Source organism: Lissotriton helveticus, chromosome 1_1 (genome assembly GCF_964261635.1).
Source record: "Lissotriton helveticus chromosome 1_1, aLisHel1.1, whole genome shotgun sequence".
NCBI classification, from domain to species: domain Eukaryota; kingdom Metazoa; phylum Chordata; class Amphibia; order Caudata; family Salamandridae; genus Lissotriton; species Lissotriton helveticus.
In genome coordinates, this window is record NC_136057.1 from 1,496,639,124 (window position 1) to 1,496,661,171 (window position 22,048).

General features: G+C 50.0%; 1 protein-coding gene across 3 annotated transcripts in view; it reads right to left on the reverse strand.

Annotated features, from left to right (window-relative positions):
* Window positions 1–22,048, reverse strand: part of STX18 (syntaxin 18) — an 897,615-nt gene that overhangs the window by 247,724 nt on the left and 627,843 nt on the right. For all 3 annotated transcript variants that reach the window (XM_078686654.1, XM_078686620.1, XM_078686645.1), the window contains one exon: window positions 2,574–2,632. In XM_078686654.1, coding sequence (XP_078542780.1) covers window positions 2,574–2,632 — 59 coding nt within the window. The remainder of the gene's footprint in view (window positions 1–2,573; window positions 2,633–22,048) is intronic.

Consider the following 22,048-nt stretch of genomic DNA (forward strand, 5'->3'; position numbering starts at 1 on the left):
CATTGGTCTCTAGTACCTACTGAGATTAGGTTAAGGGTGGCAAAAGCTAGCTAGCATGTGTGCGGAGTGGAACCTAGGTAAGGGCCGGGGCGTGGTGGATACAGACTTTCTTTTTTCTTAAAAAAGGGAAGACAATCTATGTGGTGCCAGTCAATGAGTAAAAAAGTAAAGTGACATACTTTTTGTTGAGCAAAAACAAAACTAAAACTAGAGGACAATCTGATGGAAGTGAAACATTAGTAGTGATTCTTTTTGTCAGTTTAAGGATATTACATTGTTCTACAGCTTCACGTATTTTGACATGGGCCCGTGGAATGCGAGGGATACTAGAGTGATGGTGAACCGCTCTGTATGTGTTTTGCACTGTATCAAACTTGTCAGTTTTGCAGCTGATCCCATTTTACCCATTTTAGGTCTCGCTTAGAGCAGCGCTTGCGCTGTCTCTTCAAGAAATGCAGTAGTCAATATATGTGCATTAAGCTACGCCCATGTTCTGCCCATCTTGACAATTGGCTTCTTTTCCTGTCCTTTGTAAATGACAGCTTTTGATTCGTCAATAGGCTTAGTAGTCCCTGCTTAGTACCTCCTTGTCTCTCTTTGTAACCTCCCATAAGGACTGGCCTTCTTACTGTGGTGTTACGCAGTATGTTTTAGATATTTTGGTCAGCAGTGAAGCTGCAGTGCAGAATGACTGACAGTACAAATAAAATAGTGTTATGACGCAGTCAATGCTGGCTGTGTCCTAGTGCTTTTTTATTTAAAAAAAAGAAGAATTTCAACCATGCTGGCAGTAGTCATGCTGCTATCCAATGAAGCAAAAAAACATTGACTAAACAAATAGATCTTGTACAGGCTAGACCCATTATTTGCCAGTGCTAAGGAAAAAAGTGCTTTGGCTACATCACAATGCTGTTTTTGTTTCTAGCAGGGGAAGGGGAAGCAAGAGGGACAACGGGGTGCGGAAGGAGTTAGAGGTACATGGTAAACAACAAAAGGAGAAAGGGGTGGGATGGAACCGATCATGAAGGTAGGGGAGTGGGAGAGGAGGCAAGCAACCACACGGAGAGGGGTAGCAAACAATGGGAGGAGGGCAAGAAACAAAGAGAGGAGGCAAGCAATGGAGGGGATGCAAACAACAACAAAGGGAAGGGGACGTGTAACATCAATACTGCCAAGACACTCAACATATTTTTTTAAACTTTTGGACTTTAACAGCTATGAGCTTGTTGGACCTTGCTGTATGAGAGCTGCTCTCTGAACTGCTTGTTTTCTTAGCAAGAAAGGCAAAGGTTTTCCGTGTTGCTTGTGGACAAGACAGTCACATAGCTTTTGGTGCATACAATGCAGAGCCAAAGCACCTTGGGAGTTCGGTTGAATGGATGTGCCATGCTGCGTGAGAAGAGGCAGGGTATGAAATGAGGGGGTGTGTGGTGCAAGGCGGTCAAATGTGGTGCACACTTTCACAGTCAGACAGGGCAATATTTCTTTCAGTCCAACACTTTCTTCGTGAGCACCCAAAAGCATACTGGGATTCGCATGTGGGAATGAACTCTTAGGCATGGTGCGAGGGGCAAGGGGGTCACAGGCATGAATAAGACAACAGGGAGAATGATTCACAAGGCCGTGGAATATGCAGCTTGTGATGTCCAGCTCTGTGCTACTGATGGCTTTGCATGGTGTGTAAGAGAGCAAGCAGAGAGTCCTTGGCTGAAGGGGTGGGTCTGTGATGTATGGGGAGAACACAAAGTGGAAGAAGGGGCAAGTGTGCAACAATTACTCTCAAAATCACATGCACGCAGACGATTGCAACTGGTGGTATGCACATAGCATTCAGGGGGAATGCACACTGCACGTCCAGGAATAGTCCCACAGAAACTTTGATAAAATTCGCTTAATCTGATAAAGTAATGTAAGCAAATGTAAATATTAGAAAGCATGAAGCAGAGATCATTCCAAAAATAGTGCGTGCCAAAAAGATAAGGAAGAACACATGTCTCTTGTCCATGTTCCAGGGAGAGGCTAACATGCAGTGAGGGTCAGGGAAAACGATGCTCCATCTTCCTTACAGGCAGCTTTGTTTCACTGTCTATTATATTCTGGGGACTTTATATACAAACTGAATGGCTACCAAAGGCTTCCCAAGGCTAACAGCCTGATCAGGGCAACAATCTGTAGTACTTTCAGTTCAGCTAATCTCAATTTAACGAACAGCCATGCTTTTAATTGTTTCCTAAAGCTATCCTGCTTCCTAAAGCTGTCCTGTTTCTATCTCTTTCAGAAACCTGAAAAATGTTTTAGGACTGTAAAGATGGACTGAAGGATGGTTATAATGTTTGGGTTCCAAATAAAAGTTAACTGGATGACTCACAAAGGGCTCTCGCGATTTTAGTTTCCAGAAGTGGGAAGAAATCATATTATTGCATGAAACTTCATTTTACATGCCTTACACAACACTATACTTCAGAATTATGTATTTTTTTTTGTGATTTTGTCTTGAGTGAACACTTAGTCAAAAAATTAATTAATTGAATACAGAAGCCAAAGGACAAAATAGCCCAGCGGTATCTTTATACCTCACTTCATCGAAAAGGCTGGTCATTTCCCCGACAAGTCGCTGGTTTTCTTGTTCAAACTGGAAAAGATGAAAGAATAAAAAAAACAAAATGAAAATATGGTTCGAAGTGACTAGGAACTTTTCTTTTTATCCTCTAGTTAACATTTTCTGTTTAAAGCAATAAGTAACAGCAAGCCTTGGCAATGCCAATAGGTCTCACCTATGCAAGAGCTATTGGCTTTGGCAATGTGCTTTAGCCATGATTTACACAAGTGTGGCTGCTGTTCAGCGTGATTAAAAGTTAGCAGGGTGTGGTATGTTGGGGTACAGTGGGGTGGATTGGAGTGGAGTAGATTGGAGTGGGGTACATTGAATTGGGGCAGACATGGTGAAGATGAGCAGATTGGGGTGGAGTGGGGTAAATTCGGGTGGAGTGGTATAGCTTGCAATGGGGTTGATCGGATGGAGTGGGTTATATTGAGGGTGATTGGAGTGGAGTGGGGAAGTGTGCAGTGGATTGGGGTAGATTTGAGTGGAGTAGATTGGAGTAGGGTAGTTGGAGTGGGGTAAATAGGAGTAGAGTAGATAGGAGTGGAGAGGAGTAGATTGGAGTGGAGTTGGATAGAGTGGTGTGGGGTAGAATGAAGTGGTGTAGATTGGGTTAGGATGGAATACACTGGAGTGGAGTAGACTGGACTGGCGCAGATTGGAGTGGGGCAGTTTGGGGTGCAGTGGGTAAGAGTGGAGTGGGGTGGAGTGGTTAGATTGGAGTGAAGTGGGTTAGATTGGACTGGAGGAAGGTAGATTTGGGTAGCATTTGGTAGTAGACTGGAGTGAAGTGGAGTAGATTAGAGTGGGTTGGAGTGTAGTAGATTGGGGTAGAGTGGAGGGGGGTAGATTGGATGTAAGAAAGTGGCTCTGTATATACTGCAACAAAGTAAGGTACAGTATGCACAGAGTCCAGCAGTCCCCAGAGGTTTGGCAGAGGTTAAAGGTAGATAGAACCTTACTCTCTAAAGTGGTAGCTTGGTCGAGCAGTAAGGAAGTATCAGAGGACAGTGTAAAGCATTTGGTGTACATACTCAGTCAGCAAATGGTCTCACACACTCAAGAACTGAACTCTAGGCCAATTGTTTTGTATATAAAATATACTTGTTATTTTATTTTAGAACCACAGGTTGGTATAAAAATACTTTTTCCGAATGAGATGCTACAGTTGAATACTTTCAATGAGCAATAGACTTTTAGATGCAATAGAAACAGCTGTTGCAATATGCAACACAAACTCAACACAATAATAACATTGAGCTCAATGGGAATTTTAAGCAAACTGCAATATTATTTACTTTACGTACGTTTTTTCTTACTCAGGGCTGGATCTTGGATTCAGCCCTGGTGCATCTCCTGAAAACAATTGAAGGAAATCGTTTTTGTTAAACAGGAGATTTTTAAAGAATATTTGTATGTTTCAAAAATCGACACTTAGAAGAATTTCTAGTAAAAACCCGCCAATGTTATCCTATGGAGGAAAATCAGGTTATCGGAAAATCACAGTTATTATCCCTTTTTCTGGTCAGTGCTGGGTGCTAAGATCCAGCACCGGGATCTCTCCTGGTAACAGGTGAGTAATTTCGTTTTCGTCGATCGGACAATTTTTTGTGAATATTTCAAGGTTTCAAAACTCGACACTTGGAAGAATTTCCAAGTGAAAACCAGTCAATGTTACCCTATGGAGAAAATGTAAGTTATCGGCGTTCAGGTAAGTACTCGACCGGCAGAGTTAAGACTGGCAGAGGTAAGACTCAGGGGTCTTCCAGGTTCAGGTAGGTACTGTAGTTACACCCGTAGCGGTACAGGGGCAGCCGGTGCAGAGAGAGTAGGCCCAATGTTAGCCTACGGTGGGTAGGGGGCCTTCGGTTGGTGGCTGCTAGCAGGCAGGCCACACGGCTGTGGGAGCAGAGCTCCTGGTCACTTGCTCAGTTGCTCAGGGCAAGTCGAACAGGACAGAAGGTGCACTCCCAGCGACACTGGGGCAGCTGGGTGCAGAGTGCTTTTGGGCCGTGGGGCGCCCAATGGATTTAAATGGGAAAGCTGTGTGACAAACAAAGGCTGCAAGCTCGGTGACGGAGATTCTTCAGGTGCGACCACTACTTCGAGGGGTAAGTTGGTAAGCTGTAGGTCGGGTAGACACCCAGGAGTTGGGCACAGGGGGCAGCAAGGCGCCGGGTGCCTGGGTGTCTTTAGGCGTCGGGAAATCTTACACTCTGCTGGTCGCGGTTGAAGGGGTCCCTGGTGTTGAGGCTGCAGGCGTCGTCAGGAGTGTCGAGGGGAGTCCTTGGGTGCTGCATTCTTGGTCACAGTCACCGGGGGGATGGCTCATGGTCTTGGTTCACTTTGGAACAGGCTGGGCTCGGCGGGTGCAGAGTGTGCTGGATTCGCGGTTCCTGGCTGGCACAAGGAGTTGTAGCTATTTGAGCAGAACCACTGCTCGTGGGAGTCCCAGTCTTTGGTTGAGCAAGGCAGTAAGGTCCTCCGGGGTTTTTGAGGTTGCTGACCACAGGAGATGCCGGGGTTTAGCAGGAGCAGGTTTGAGGGTCAACAGGGCGGTAGGGCTGGGGCCAAGTCAGTTGGTCGTCCTCTTGTTAGCAGCTGCACGGCAGGTCTTCTTTCTTCTTGTTCTTCTTGTAGTTTTGGAATCGGGATCTGAGGAAGGAAGGTTCAGGGTTCCCCTAAATACTAAATTTAGGGGCGTTTACAGTTAGGTAAGGGCAGGGACCAATGGGTCCCTTCCCTGGGGTGGGTACACCCCCTATTTGCCACTCTCCAGTGGGAGGGGCGCAGGAGCCTGTCCCTGATTGGCTGGGTCCCCCCATCCTCAAGATGGCGGGGACTCGAGGTTGTGCTTCACCTTGCCTCCCCCACCCTAGGCGTGGAGTTGGCAGCGGTGGGCACACCTCTCTTCCTCACTTTGTTTTTCCCGCCGGGTCTCCCGCCCAAAGTGGGGGGTAGAACCAGTGGGGACCAGTTGCTGAGTACAGCAAGGGGTCTAGAGAGGCTCACAAAGGTGGTATGCCTTTGAAGATTCTCCTTCGTGAACCCTGCCCATCCTGGGGGAGGAGGCTAGGCACCTCATCCCAGAAGGTGAATTGTTTGAGGCCCCCAAGAGCGGCAAGCTCTTGACCCAGGGGTCCAGAAACATGTCTGGGGGGTGGCAGCCTCAGCAGCCACTCGGTCAGATCACTGGAAGTTGGTCATGTTACAGGGAGCATCTCTAAGATGCCCTCTGTTGTGCATTTTACATTAAATCCCACACTGGCATCAGTGTGGATTTAATGTGCTGAGAAGTTTGATACCAAACTTCTCAGTCTTCAGTGTAGCCATTATGGTGCTGTGGAGTTCGTAATGACAACGTCCCAGGACTATATACTTTTAATGGCAGCACTGCACTTACAGTGCCCAGGAATGGACCTGGGTACTGTAGGGGTACAGGGCTCATGCACCTGTACCCTCACCACTGGCATAGGGCACCCAGCTATAGGGGTGACTGATGTATGCCAGGGTAGTGTTGAGTGGGCATGGCACACAGGGATGTGTGCCATGTCGACTCTTTGTTTAGTTCTGCACCAAGACACGCAGCCTGCCAAGGCAGTGTGTGTGTGTGTGTGTGTGTCAGGGCACAGGGCCTCTAAGGGTGGCACACTAAGTGCTGCAGCCCTTAGGGCCTTCTCTGGTCACAGTGCCCTTGGTACCTAGGGTACCATTTACCAGGGGCTGACATGTGGGCAGAGATGCCAATTGGGTTTAGGCTTCAATGCAGTTTTAGGGAAGAACACAAGCCCTGGGTACCTGATTGGCAGGAGCCCAGGGCACACTCAGTCAAAGCACATCAGCATTTCAGCAAAAAGAGGGGGCATACCATGCAAGAATGAGGGCACTTTCTCACAATTGGGTTGATTTGAGGGGGTAGATTTGGGTGGAGTGAAGTAGATTGGAGTGGAGTAGAATGGGGTGGACTGGAGTGGGGTATATTTAATTGGGGCAGACTGGGGTGAAGTGGAGTAGACTGGCATGGAGTGGAGTAGATTGGGGTGGAGTGAGTTAGACTGGAGTGGTGTCATCAGGGTAGAATGGAGTAGGATATATTGGAGCAGACTGGGGTGGAGTGGGTTAGATTGGAGAAGAGTGGATGGGGTAGATGAGAGTGGAGAGGAGTAGACGGGAGTGGGGAAGAGTGAAGTGGGGTAGATTGGAGTGGAGTTAGATTGGGTAGGGTCGAGTGGAGTAGATTGGAGTTGGGTAGTTTGGAGTGGGGCAGGAGAGATTGGAGTGGGACGGAGTGTGTTTGATTGGGTTGGAGGGGGTTAGATTGGACTAGCGTGGGGCAGACTTGGGTGGTTTGTGGTAGATTGGAGTGAAGTGGAGTGAGGTAGATTGGGTAGACTGTAGTGAGTAGACTGGGTGAACTGGAGTAGGAAGAGTGGAGTGAGGTAGACTAGGGTGGAGTGAAGTTGGATAGATTGGAAGAGAGTCAAAATTGGAGTAGAGTAAGCTAGATAAGTAAAGAGTGGCGTGGGCTAGAGTGGAGTGTAGTGGACTGGAATAGATTGGGTGGATTAGAGTAGAGTTGATTGGAATGGAGTGGGGTACATTACAGTGAGGTAGACTGAAGAGGGATGATTGGAGTGAGGTAGTTTGGAGTGGGGCAGACTAAAGAGGGATGATTGGAATTGCGATGGGGTGGGGTAGTCAAGGTAGATTGGGGAGGGATATATTGGAGTACGGTAGATTGGGGTGGAGTGGGTAAGATTGGAGTGAAGTGGGGCGGATTTGAGTGGAGTGTGGTAGACTGGAATGACATGGAGTGTGGTAGATTCAGGCAGAGTGGAATTTGGGTAGATTAGAGTGGAGTGAGGTAGATTTGGTGGCTTGGAGTGTAATAGATTGCAGTGCAGCGGGTAGATTAGAGTGGGGTAGATTATGGTGGAGTGGGGTCGGTTAGAGTGGAGATATGTTGGTTAGATTGCAGTGGAGTTTGGAGTGGGCTAAATTGGAATGAAGTGGGTACACTGGACTCGGGTAGATTGGAGTTGTGCAAAATGGAGTAGGGTATATTGGATTGGAGTCAACTTTATTGGAGTGGAGTGGGTTGGATTTGAGTACATTAGATTGGGGTAGATTGGAGTGGAGTGTTGTAGACTGGGGTAAATTGGAGAAGAGTGGGGTAGATTTGAGTGGAGTGCGGTACAGTGGGGTAGATTGGAGTGGGGTGGGGTTGACGGAGTTAGATTGAGTGGCATGGGGTAAGCTGGAGTTGAGTAGATTGGGGTGGAGTGCGGTACATTGGAGTGGAGTGGGGTAGACTTTAGTGGAATGGGTAGACTGGAAAATACTGGAATGGACTTGGGTAGATTGAAGTGGGGTGATTGGAGTGGGGTAGGGTAGATTGGGGATTAGGTTGAGGTGGAGTGCGGTGGGTAAATTGGGATGGAGTAGGGTAGAGTGGAGTGGTGTAGACTGGTGTACACTGGGGTAGATTGGAGCGGGTGGGGTAGATTGGGGTACATTGGAGTGGAGTGGGATAGATTGGAGTGCAGTGGTGTAGACGGGAGTAGAGGGGTGGAGTAAGTGATGTGAAGGAGCTTAGAGCAGAGTGGTGTGTTGTGGAGTGAGTAGCGTTAATTGGAGTGTCGTGGAGTCGAGTGGCATGGCGTAGAATGTCTTAGAGTGGAGGGTGTAGAGTAGAGTGGCATGTTGTAGAGTGGAGTGGTGTGGCATAGAGTAGAAGGGCATAGATTGGAGTGGCGTAGTGTAGAGTATGTATGGTGTGGTAGAGCACTGCCATTACAGACAACACATTTTCAATTGAAAAAAACATAACATTTGCACCAAAAAACAGTTTTACTGCATACAAACGATAATGTGTGCAAATGTCATCACTCAGCGTATTGATGTGTTTTATTTCAAATCTGATTTTATTTTCAAAAAAGAAAAAAAAAAAAAAGGATCGCACACCACAGGACCAGAGGTACACAGCATTACGCCTACAACCCTATCCAGGGCCGGCCGCATGCTCACATATTACATGCAATTCGCTAATACTCAGTAGAAGAGGTGAGAGGATACACAGCGTTACACCTACAACCCACAAGGGGCCGGCCGCGTTCTGTAGTGCATATAATGGCATAGTCTGATCTCATGTGGGGGAAGACCCCTAGTGTACACCCTTGTAACAGACAGGCAACACGCCCGGAGTCAACAGTCGGCCCAACAGGGCCCTAGAACCCGCAGAGCAGCGGAGAGAATAGAAGAGAAAGGACAGACGATAGGAGATGAACGAAGGAGAAGAGGAGAGACCATGCAGGAAGAGTAATAGCAGTGTGCGCTGGGGATGAGAGAGCAGGGTGTGAAGGCTATTCCCATAGCAGCTATGGTGGGGTCACAGCACAGGAGAGCGGCTAGGGTAGCAATCTGCTTGGATCCGAGGGAATAACAGCATCCATGAAAAGGTGCAGCGTTATCAGTTTGGTGGGCATGTTCAACCATGCATAGGTACTTAATTAAAGGTTGCCAACCAGCCTTAAAGCGTGTATCGCGTGCCTGCAGTCGCGCTGTGAAGAGCTCCATAGTGGCAACATGCCATAAACGCACAAACCAGGAAGCGATTGGAGGGGCCTCAGGTTTTTTCCAATACAGAGCAATAAGTTGCTTAGCGGCTTCTAACATTTGAAGCGCCAAGATCCAATAACTCCTGGTGAGCGCCTTCAGGCCAGCAGGTTTGATGTCCAAGACCGCACTAGGATCCTTAGGCAAAGGGAACCCCAGCACCCCCCTGATGTGGCTGAGGACCTCCTTCCGGAGTATAGTCAACAACGGGCAAGCCCACCAGATGTGAATGAAGTCCCCCGTCGCAGATTGGCATCTCCAGCATAAAGGGAAGGACGAGGGGAACATCCTGTGAAAGCGTTGGGGTGTGTAGTACCAGTGAGTCATGATCCTATAAGAGTTTTCGTGTTGGGGAATACAACAGTACACTTTGGGAATGTCCCGCCACAGCCTACTCCATTGCGCAGGAGAAATATCCACGTCCAGTATTTCCTGCCAGCAGTACTGATAGGGGTGTGAGGGCGGTACCTGTGGATGTTGCAGAATCTGGTAGATTCGGGATATTAGCCCCTTGGACTCAATAGGATGCCGGGCCAGGCGCTCAAAGGGAGTGAAGTCCCAGTGCCTCAGCTGGGCATATTGTATCCCTGCCATCAACGGGACTCGGAACTCTTCCCTGCATTGAGCAAAGGATTTAAGCACTCCCCCCTCAAACAGTCCGTTATAACCCGGCAGTCCCCTTGTGACCATTTGGCAAAAGCCTGTGTATGATATGCCGGTGGAAAGGACGGATTCCCCTCTATCGGAGTGTGCGGCGAGGGAAAGGTCGTAAGGCCTCTGCGCACGGCTACTTTATCCCAAATGTCTAGGACCGTTTTCGTGGGTATCGCAACGTAGGCGACTCTTAGAGCGCGCCGCCCGTTGGTGCCAGGTCCCAGATATTTCGCCCCGTCAAGGCTCGGTCCATGTGTAGCCATCTCTTCTCACTCTCTGTGACTACCCACTCCACTACATATCGAAGATGTGCGTCCCAATAGTAGTCCACTAGATTGGGACATGCCAGTCCCCCCCTATCCCTCAGCGCCATCAGGAGTTTCTGCGAGAACCGGGGTCTCTTCCCTCCCCAAATAAAGTTTGTGTGGTCACGTTGGAGGCTGCGTATACAATGTAACGGAATGGGGGTGGGGAGGCATTGAAAGAGATATAAGATTTTGGGAAGGACCGACATTTTAATGGCATTGAGTCGGCCCAGCCATGAGAGCAGCAGTGGCCGCCACCGCCTCAGATCTTCAAGCACTGACCTGCGGCAGTCTCGCCAATTAGCTTGTGTCCACGTGTCGAGAGAGGGGGGTCACTTGGAGGCCGAGGTAGCAAATGGAGTGGGCGGCCCATTGGTATGGGACCAGGCTCTTAAGGAGGGAGATTTCTGCCTGCGGGATAGATAAGTTGAGTGCCCAAGACTTACTATGATTAATTTTGAGGCCAGAAGCACGTTCAAAAAGGCACAGCGCAGTATGGATGGCCGGAAGGGTCTCCCGGAGCCGCGCTAATGAGAGAATAAGATCATCCGCAAACAACGCCACCTTGTTCTCACGTCCCCCCATTTGGATGCCATGTATGTCGGGCGCCTGGCAAATCATCTCTGCCAGTGGTTCCACCACAAGGGCAAATAACAGAGGTGAGAAGGGGCACCCCTGTCTGGTACCCCTAGAAATGGTGAACGGCTCCTTGAGCCGGCCATTGACCCGAACCCTAGCCTGTGGAGCAAGATATGGTGCCATGATCCGGGTGATCATGCTCTGGCCTAGTCCAAGTTTACCTAAAACCGCCCGCAGAAAAGTCCAATCTAAGCGATCAAATGCCTTCTCCGCATCCAACGAAAGAAGGCAAGCCGGGATCCCCCAGTGTTGCGCCTTACCCACTAAGTGTGCTATTTTGCGTACATTATCTGCCCCCTGCCGGTTGCGAATAAAGCCAACCTGGTCGGGATCTACCAGTCCCGGCATAAAGGGGTCCAGACACTTCGCCAAGAGTTTGGTGTAAATTTTGAGGTCGGTGTTTAGCTGGGCAATAGGGCGATACGACGCACACTGTGTGGGGTCTTTCCCTGGCTTTAAAATCAACGCTATCTCCGCCATACCCATATCCTGGGACGGCCCCTCTGTGTCTGTAAAGGAGTTATACAGCCTTAAGAGATGCGACCAAAGCTGGGACTGGAACATGCGATAAAAGAATAGGGGCAAACCATCCGGTCCCAGAGTCTTTCCAAGGGGGAGATCCCTCATGGCTGCTAGTACCTCTTCTTGAGTGATAGGGCCTTCCAGGGTCGCAGCATAGTGCGGGTGTAGCGTCGCCCCCGCGTAATTATTCAGAACGTCCTCCACCAGCTCCGGAGCCGGCAGATCCTTCTGATATAGTGCCGAGTAGTAGGCCTGGAACGCCTCACGCTTATCCCCCTCCAAGGTGACCTTCGTCCCGTCCGGATGCTGGACAGTCGCTATATGAGCCTTAGCCGCATGCGCCCGTAATCGCCCCGCGAGCAACCTGCCCACCTTGTCCCCCCCCTCATAGTACTTCTGCTTTAGGGCCAGGAGAGATTTTTCTGCTTTGTTAATGCGCAAGTCGGAGTTGTCCTCTAAGGTTGGCAAGGCGCCTCCTAGATGTTAACGAGGGGCCACCCTGGTCCCGTCGCTCCTCCAATTTTATGTCTTTTGCCAGCCTATCCTCTAGGGCCCGAGCCTCACGCGCCCTGGCAATCGAAAGAGTGGTTATATGGCCTCTCATGGTTGCCTTGAAGGCGTCCCACACCACAGGGAAGGGCGTCTCTGGGAGATCGTTGGCAGCGAAGTAGGAATCAAAGGCAGTTCTGATGCTGTCCATATCCTCCTGGTCTCGAAGGACACCCGGTGGCAAGCACCACTTCGATTCGCGGGTTGAGGAAGCGGCCGGATCCTGAAGGAGCAACTCGACATGCGCATGGTCTGAGAGCGAGATGTCAGACATGGAAGCCCCAACATATCGCGCAGTAGGGTGTGAGAAACGAATAAATAATCAATCCGGGAATACGAGCGGTAGGCGTGGGAGTAAAACGAGTAGGCCCACAAGTTGGGAGTGATAGCACCACACATCAAACAGTCCCAGCTCCGTTATTTGAGTACGCAATGCGGAAGACATGGCCCCGGCGCCACTGAACACGGCATCAGTACGGTCCACTGCCGGGTCCCAGACTAAGTTAAAATCCCCTCCTAGGATCCGCAAGGGGTCTCCCCGCAGGACATGATATTTCAGGAGTGACAGGAGATACCGATCCTGCATCTGGTTGGGTGCGTACTCATTACACAGGGTGAAGGTGCGCCGCCCAATCTCCACACTCACCCGAAGGAAGCGCCCATCCGCACTCCGGAAGGGCCCGACCCCCCACCCGCCTGATGCCAGCCCTGCACAGTATTGCTACACCTGCTGTCTTAGTGTCTGCCGCCGCCCATAATTGGAGGGGATATCTGGCATGAGTCATGCGTCCAACATCAGCCTGCCAAAGGTGGGTTTCCTGCAAAAATATGTCTGGGCTCTGTTGCAGGAGGTATCGCCACGTCTGGCACCGCTTATTAGGGGTATTCAGGCCTTTGACGTTTAGCGTTAAGACATTCAGAGGCCTGGGTATGTTAGTTGTCATAGTATGAGCCAGTCAGAACCCATCCACGCCTTTTCCCTCCCGCCCTTGCGCAGCGCAGCCCCGCAGGATATTTCCCCGGCCCAACTCCACACTGAGTGTCGCTGTCGCACCTCCCCCAACCCAACGCACACTAAGAAAGGGAAAGAGAAAGAGAACGGAAGCAATGGAAAGTGAGGTGTGGAGAGGCAGAGAAAGGAGAAGGGAGGAAGAAGCGAAAGAGGGAAGAGAGCCAGTGCAAGGCAAGAAAAGAGAGAAGAGAGCAAGTGAACAGGAGGCGGCCAAACTGGCCACAAAACACAGGATAACCAAAACGGCCAACAGGGCTTCACTTCTCTGACCCACGTACAGGGCATCCTACACCCAAGGGTTTGGATACTCTCAGGGATGTCACTCCCTTAGGGACAGTCTTGGGTGGATCCGCAGTAGCCTCACAGCTCTACCCTCAGGGAGTTCCCTCCACCCCCACCCTCCCAACCAGGAGCCGGGGCATAAGGTGATGTATGCTGCAGAGTACCACTCAGCGGAGTGAGTGAAACCCGCCAGGGGAGCAGGCAATCTGTTGTACGGTTAAGAGTCAGTCCTCTGATCATGGTGTCAAGGGGCGCAAGACAGGTTCCTCCCGGTCTCCCTCCAGGGATTTAATGTGCACGATGATGTCCTGCTTGGCCTGGGAGGCCAACCGCTCATCTAGCGGGGGCGTGCGGCGAGGACGCTGGACAGTGGTCCAAGTCGGCTTGGCTGGTATCCGTTTCTGTCGTCGTGGGCGGGATGGGCTTGTCGGCGGCGACATCGGTACCTGAAGGAGCTGTGCCGCCTCCGTGAAGGTCTGTATCACTCTTCTTCTGCTCTCCCACTGGAAAATGAGGGCAAAGGGGTGGCCCCACTGGTAAGGAATGCCCAAGGTGCGCAGTTTCTCTGTCACTGGCTTGAAGGCTCGTCGGCGCTTCAGAGTGTTGGGCGCCAGGTCCTTATCTGTATCTTGCGCCCCTGGTATCGGAGGTCCTGTTTATCACGGGCCACTCTCCAGATGGCTTCCTTCTCTGTAAAGAAATGGACCCGCGTCAGTATGTCTGGAAGGAGGCCCGGTCGTCCCGGGGGCCCAGAAACTCGATGCGCCCGATCCAAAGTCAGCGGTGAGGCATTTTCATCACCCCATACCTCGTGGAGGAGCTATGCTACATACATTAGGATGTCCTTCCCCTCTTCTCCGATGGGATTTCCCCGGATGCGAAGATTGTTCCGGCGGCTCCTGTTCTCCAAGTCCTCCTGTTTGACTTGCAGCTCAATATTCTGCACCTCCAGAACCGCTAGACGCTGCCACAGCTGCTCCTGATCTTCCGTGCGAGCATCCATCGTTTTTTCCAGCCCATCCACCCAGTCTCCCAAGTCCGTGACTTCCCTCCGAAGCTCCGTCACGCAAGTGTGCACCTCGGGTCCGAGGGAGATGATCTCCGTCTTAAGCTCAGCCATGAAAGAAGCCATAAACGCCTGAGTGACCGGCATCGAATCCCCCGCCGCCTGGGAAGAGCCTTCAGAGGCAGTCAATGCCCCCGCCTTACCCCACATAGCCACGACAGAATTGTCCCTGGGGGCCGCGGCTAGGTCCGCCTTAGCCCCTTTGGAGCGCGTCATCGCCAGCCCTGGATTGGTCCGGAGGCAGTCGGGGAATGCAGCCACAGTACGCCCAGCACAAGGTTATTAGGGGGTCTCCCCAAAGTGGCGCCGTGCGTCAGGTGTGAGCCGAAGCCTCAGTACCAGAACGGCAGGCAAGGTGTCGGGCCCCAGCTCCCTGCCCATCTGCTCACTGGTACATAGGCACGGGGACCCTCCCTCTAGTCCGCCCCTCCCCCTAGAAAGTTTTTAACTGGTATGATACAACTGTCTGGAGTGGTGTCTCTACCCCCTGAGGACACCAACCGCTAATGGCCAACAGGAGAGGATCCAAGACTGAGAGGCGGGGTGCGGAGGAGACACTCAGCCCCCCTCAATAAACCAGCACGGGGCTTAGGAGGCCATAGGAGTTCAGACGACACAAGAGGTACAACAGGCCACCCAGCCACACCACCCCAAGTCAGCTCCAGCTGCAACCCAATTAGCAGCCCCCAGACAGATAAGCCCCTCGGGACTCAGGGCATACAGAGCATGTGTCGCAGGGCAGTCAGTTGCAGCAACGGTGAAGAGTCCATACAAATAGTCCCCACTAAAGCGCTGACGCAAGACAGGGGGGTTACCCACCTCCCCGCCTCCCTTCCCGAAGCCTTCCTCGGCAGTAGCGTCTCTGCACCACCTTTTATGACCCCCGTAGCGCAGTCTCAGGGTCCATCCAGCCCCTGGGCAGACAGGGCAAGCGCCGTGGAACCAGGCCCTCCGGGGCAAGGCGCTCAGAGGCTCCAGGCCGGGCACCAGGCAGAATCGAGGGCCGTCCGTGCCGCCACCCAGGACACCCCCGTGCCAGCACCCAACAGCAGCCCCCCGCAGGCACTCCCCAGGGCCTCCTCACAGCCACGAGACCCAGCAGGTCAGGGCCCCGCAGCAAGAACAGAGGCCACCGACTGCAGGAACACCCAGGGGCGGGGAGCGCCAACCCATGGCAGGAAACAGGCAAAGTGACGGGGAGGAGTACGCACTCCCACTCCCCTCTCACCTGAGGTAACCACCTCCAGCACCAGCAGGTTCCGGGCCCCGTCACTTCCAGCAGAGGGGGGGGGGGGGGGGGGGGGGGGGAGGGAAATGGCCCAGGTCCAGGTCCAACTTAAGTCTCTGCTGTCTGGTCGCGCCTCCAGCCGGCAAAGCGCACAGCTAGTCCCCTGCAGCCCGGGGTCCAGAGGCAACACCTCAGCCGTGGGGCTCCAGCTGCCCTCACTCCGCTCACCGCCGAGACTCCTCAGCAGACCCCCAGGCCCAAGCAGGTATCCGCTCCTCAGCAGGTAGGCCACAAAATGGCGGCTCCGGCCTCCGCTCCGTCCCGTGCTCCCCGACGGACTCTCAGGGGGGCAACACAGGCCGGGAGTCTGCCGCACTTCAGGCGCTCTGCCAGGGGCCCATCAGCGCTGGGGAGCCCGTAGATGCCACCGGGGTACGGCAGTTCCCCCGCTCCTCCGCCACCGCAGCGGGGTCACTCACCGCCTGTCAGCGCGGGGGGGAGTTAGGGGGGGAGGCCTCCAGCCCAGTTCCAGCCTCCGACGTCGCCCAAGTGCCAGGGGCAACACCGCGGCTGCGGGGCTTCAGACTCCCCCAATTCACTACCCGCCGATATTTCTCCGCAGCTGCTGGCACAGGGAGGGTTATGCAGGCATCCGGGGCGCAAGGGCTGTAAGGCGCAGGCAGGACGCAGCACGGGCGCCGCTGGACAGCACACAAGATGGCGGCTCCCGCCTCTGGGCCGCAATGCTTCCCCCGTCGGCCTCTCGCAGGGGACACCACTAGACCGAATTTCATCGCACCTCCGGGTCCGCAGTCCACCACAGGTACTTCTCACCCGGGGGGGGCAATATAAGCGCCACAGCTCCGCTTTACAGGCCTAAAACGGTGGTGGAGGGTCGGAGCTCCCACGAGGCACGTCCTACGGCATCTCCAGTCAGGCCACGCCCCCTGTATTGATGTGTTTTGATTGTATTCAAATATGTTTCCAACACACTTCAGAATTTTAAAAAAAATTACTTCAATTCTGATATATTCTAAACAATCAGCAGTTAGTTTCTTTGTGTGCTAGAGAGAAAACATCCTACACACTCTCCTCTTATATATATACCCAGCAGGATTGTCATACAAATTCTTTCACTTTGAAGTCAGAGAAAGAAAGGCAAACACTAAGCTCTCGCAGGAGAGAGCTTGACATTTGGCCTCTATCTTTGAATGCACAGCAAACATGACTATGTAAGAACCCAATTTAAAGGCCTGTTTACAGAAAGCAAATTTGTAGAAAAATACAGTAAACAAGGTTTGGGCAACAGGAGGGATGAACTCAAGCTGGACAGCCTAAAGAAAATAAAACCTGCAAATAGAAAGCCAGAAAACGTGAGTTACAAACTAAAAAGTAAATGGAAAGCAACGGGCAGAATGTATTCCCTGGTCAGCTTTCTGAATGTCTGCAAACTGTACTGTCTGGTAGGCTTCAACCTAAAAATGGCTCAGCTCTTCATCATCAGTTTCATATTGACGTAGTGGTATCAAGAGCACGGTTCTAGGGTATCTATCATGCCTAGCTCAGTGAAAACGAGGAGAAAGGAAAATGCTACTTACCAGTATGCATCTGTTCTTGGCATGTAGAGCTGCAGATTCACACACTATGCATAGATCGCCATCTGGTGTTGGGCCCGGATGGTTGCAGTTTGTTATTGTCTTGGAACAAGTCTTTGGAAGTCACAAGATAGGTGACTCCTCCTTTGGACAATAGTGCGTATGGGGATCGACTCCATCTTCAGACTGTTTTTTTGCCAAGAAGGGAAATGATGGAGTTTTGTGAGAAACAAAAAGGGATGTCCATGTATGTTGTATCTAATCAAGATAATACTGGAACAGATAAAGGTAGCCGGGGGAGGTGGGTGGTCGTGTGCGACTCTGCAGCTCTACATGCCAAGAACAGATGCATTCTGGAAAGTAGCATTTTCCGTTTGAGGCATATGAGCTGCAGATCACACAGTATGCATAGATTGCATAGCAGTACTGTCGCTTTAGCGGCGACTACCAGTATCTGTTGAAGTAGTCTGAAATAGTATTTTGAGTACAGTCTGGCCCACATTAGCTTGTTTTGCTTGCACATCTACACAATAGTGTTTTGTGAATGTGTGCGGTGTAGACCATGTAGCTGCTATGCAGATATCATCTAATGGAATGTTTCCTAAAAAGCCATGGAAGCCCCTATTTTGCGAGTGGAATGGGCTTTAAGGGGAATAGAAAGTGTACGTTTTGCTTTGTGATAGCAAATTTGTATACATTTAACGATCCACCTTTAAATTCCAGACTTTGATATGGGATGGTGAGAAGGAAATAAAAAGCTGTTTTGTTTTGCGAAAAGGTTTTGTTCTATCAATGTAGTAAAGAAGTGCTCTTTGTAAGTCTAGTGTATGAAGAGCTCTTTCTGCAACTGTTTGTGGTTGCGAGAAGAATACTGGCAACTCTACAGATTGGTTGAGATTGAAGGGAGTAATAACTTTGGAAGGAATTTGGGAGTTGTTCTGAGAACCACTTTGTTATGATGGAGTTGTAAAAATGGTTCTTGAATAGTTAGTGCCTGTTGCTCACTGACTCTTCTGAGATTTGTGATAGCCACAAGGAAAGCGACTTTCCATGTAAGAAATTGTAGCTCACATTTATGCAGAGGTTCAATGGATGACCCATTAACCTAGTGAGGACGATGTTTAGATTCCACACTGGAGAGGGTGGTACTCTGGGAGGGGTTATTCTTTTGAGGCCTTCCATAAATACTTTAATGGCAGGTACTTTGAATAATGATAGATTTTGTCTACTTTGCAGGTAGGCTGCTATGGCAGCAAGATGTAATCTGATTGATGTGTATGCTAGATTACATCTTTGAAGATGCAGTAGGTAACATATGATATATTGAATAAACGCATCTAGAGGATTGATTGTGTTATTGGTACAGTATATTACAAATCTTTTCCACTTGGCTGCATGGCAAAGTCTAGTGGTGGGATGCCTAGCTTCTTTGATAACGCTCATACAATCAGGTGGAAGATTGAGGTAACCAAATTCTAGGACTTCAGGAGCCAGATTGCTAGGTTGAGCTGTGCTGGATCTGGGTGGCTGTTCTCTCCATGGTTCTGTGTTAAGAGTTGTGGGGAGAGATGTGGTTTTTGGTGCAGGACTACTGATAGTTCCAGCAAGGCTGTGTACCATGGCTGTCTGGCCCAAGTTGGAGCAACTAGGATTAGTGTTAGTGACTGTTGTTGCAGCTTGCGTACCATTAGTGCAATGAATGGGAGAGGAGGAAAAGTGTAGGCAAATCTGCTTGACCAATTCATCCATATCGCATTGCCTTTGGACAATGGGTGTGGATATCTGGTGGCGAAGCTTGGGCATTTTGTGTTTGAATGTATGGCGAAGAGATCGGTCTGTGGATGCCCCCACACTTGGAAAAACGGTTGAAGGACTTGTGGATGAAGTTCCCACTCATTAATCTGTTGTGTCTGATGACTTAACAGATCTGCCATCTGATTCTGTATTCCTGGAAGATGTTGGGCTAAAAGGAATATGTTTTGAGGAATTACCCATCTCCATATGCTCTGAGCTAGTTGAGAGAGCTGTAGAGAGTGTGTCCCCCCTCGTTTTTGTAGGTAATACATTGCTGTTATATTGTCCGTCCGGACTAAAACAGCTTTGTTTGATACATGTTTCTGGAATGTTTTTAATGCCAGAAATATTGCTAGTAGCTCCAAATGATTGATGTGGAGTAGCTTCTGCTGTGGTGTCCACCTGCCCTGTATGGTGTGATGTAGTAGATGAGCTCCCCAGCCAGTGAGCGATGAGTCTGCTGTTAACACGATTTGTGGAACCCGCTCTAGGAACGGCCACCCTTTGGAAAGGTTTTGGGTGTTCCACCACTGCAGAGAGCGATGTGTGCGGCCGTCCTTCAACACCAGATCTGTTAACTGAACTTCAGCTTGGTTCCACTGACGGGCTAAGCATTCCTGTAAGGGGCGCATCTGGAGTCTTGCGTAAGGTACTATGAATATGAAAGAGGTGATCATACCTATTAGTTGCATAAACACTTGAGCTGGCAGGGAGTACTGCAGTTGGAATATTGTTATAAGGGCCTGCATACTTGCTATCCAGGCTGGATTGGGATACGCAAGGCCTCTTGAAGTGTCTATTGTGGCACCTAGATATTGTTGGATGCGGGATGGTTGGAGGTGAGACTTTGAGAGATTAATTGTAAACCCTAAGTTGTGAAGTAGCTGGATTGTGCTGTGTGTGAGATTTACACACTGGGTATGTGACTTGGCTTTTATGAGCCAGTCGGGAAGACGTGAATTTGTTGTCTTCTTCAATGGGCTGCTACCACTGCTAGACATTTTGTGAATACTCTGGGTGCTGTGGTAACTCCGAATGGGAGAACCTTGAATTGGTAATGCTGACTGTCCACTACAAATCTAAGATATTTCCTGTCAGCAGGGTGAATGGGAATGTGGAAGTAGGGGTCCTTGAGATCTAAAGTGGCAAGAAAATTGCCTTGTTTGAGATGGGGAAGGACCTGTTGAAGAGTGACCATATAAAAATGGTCTGATTGTATGTATAGGTTTAATGGTCTGAGGTCTAAGATGGGTCTCAGGGTTCCATCCTTCCTTGGGATGAGAAAATACAGGGAGTAAACTCCTGTGTTTTGATGGTAAAGGGGAACTGATTCTATTGCATGTTTGTGCAGTAGGGAAAGCACCTCTTGTTTTAGAAGCGATAAATGTTCTGTTGACATTGGACCCTGTTTGGGTGGTATGTTGGAGGGAGTTTAAGTGAGCTCCAGGCAATAACCGGATTGGATGATTTGTTTCACCCGCCTGTCTGTGGTGATAGTGTTCCAGACAGGTAGGAACTGGGTTAATTTTCCCCCGACTAGAGTATAATGGTCCGGGGGGAGCAGTGTTAAGTCATTGTTTGGAGGTGGTGGCAGTGCGAGTATTGGTAGGTTTGTCTCTACCTTTGTTATTATTGCCCCTGTAGCCTCCTCTGTAATAACCTCTGGTAGAGGAGGTCGATGTGAAACTTTTATAGGAAGTGGAGGAGTTATCGGTGTTAAAGCCTGTAGAGGCGCCCCTATAAGAGGAGCGACAAAAGGAATTTCTGGAAGCTTGCGATTGCAACGCTTCCATTGATTTGGCGCTATCAGTATCTCTTTTCATCTTCTCTAAAGATGAATCCACCGTAGGTCCAAATAAGTGTTCTTGGTCAAAGGGTTGGTGCAATATGGTAGTCTGAACCTCGGGTTTGAACCCTGAAATCCTTAGCCAGGCATGTCTGCGTAAAAGGACGCTGGTATTACTGGCTCAGGAGGCTGTGTCTGCGGCATCTAGAGCACATAGAATGGAGGTATTGGTTACTAGTTTACCTTCTTGTATGAGATCATGTGCTCTTGTCTTATATTGATCTGGAAGGTGTTGTAGTAGGGTCTCTAGTTCATCATAGTACGCCCTATGGTACCTAGCTAGTAAAGCTTGTGTGTTGGCAATCCTCCATATGTTGGCGCCTTTTGACGCTGTTCTTTTAGCAGATGCGTCCAAGAGTTTTGACTCCTTGTCTAGCGGTGGAGCATCGCCTGAGGTTTGAGAGTTAGCCCTTTTCCTGGCGTTGAAAACAACCAAGGAATCTAAGGGAAGATGTCCCTTAATGTATGGAGTGTCAGTTGGAGAAGCCTTGTACTTTTTTTCTATGCTAGGGTTAATGACTCTAGTCCTTATGGGGTTTTTAAAGACTTGAGGAACGTGTTTAATTACCCCTTTTAACATTGGGAGAATGGAAGTGGACCTTTGAGATGTTGCAAAAGTGTCCATGAGGAAGTCTTCTTCTATGGGGTCTATATGTAAATTTACCCCGTGGTATTCTGCAGCCCTGTGCATAAGCTGAGTGAAGCCTATAGTGTCCTCTGGAGGGGATGGTCTAGATGGGTAGACATCCTCTTGTGGTACATTAGGAACATCTGGTGTGCCATAATTTTCCCATGGGTCATTTGAGATGTAATTATGACTAAGTTCCCCTACAGGTTCATTATCCCCTTCGTCACCAGCAGTATTATCTTCATCTGGAGGTGGAGGAGATTCTGTGGGTACTTCGGATGGAATAGAAAAAATGTATTGTGGAGGAGGAGGTGTAGAAGGAACCCTTAAAGGAGAAGTAGCAATAGCTTTTTTCTTTAAAGGAATTGGAGGTGGTGTAGGTTTGTCCATTTTCCTTTTGTTGGAAGGACTAATACTAAGATGACCTGTTTCTGGGTCTATTTCCAGAGTTTTTTGTGTAGGATCGGGTCGAAAAAGCTCCTCCTCTGGAGTATGGTGTTTCAGTGCCAATTCTTTCGGGTCCGAGTGCTTGTGTGGTACAGTTTTTGGAGTTATCTTATGCTGCTTAGGTTTGGAATCAGGAGTTTTGTTGGGTTCCGAAGGTTTGCTTGGAGTCTTTGGAACCGGTTGCTTGGTGGGCTCCGATGATTTTTTCGGATCCGAAGTGTGTGTGCCAAGTGCTTTGGAACAGGTTGTTTTTTCGGTTCCAAT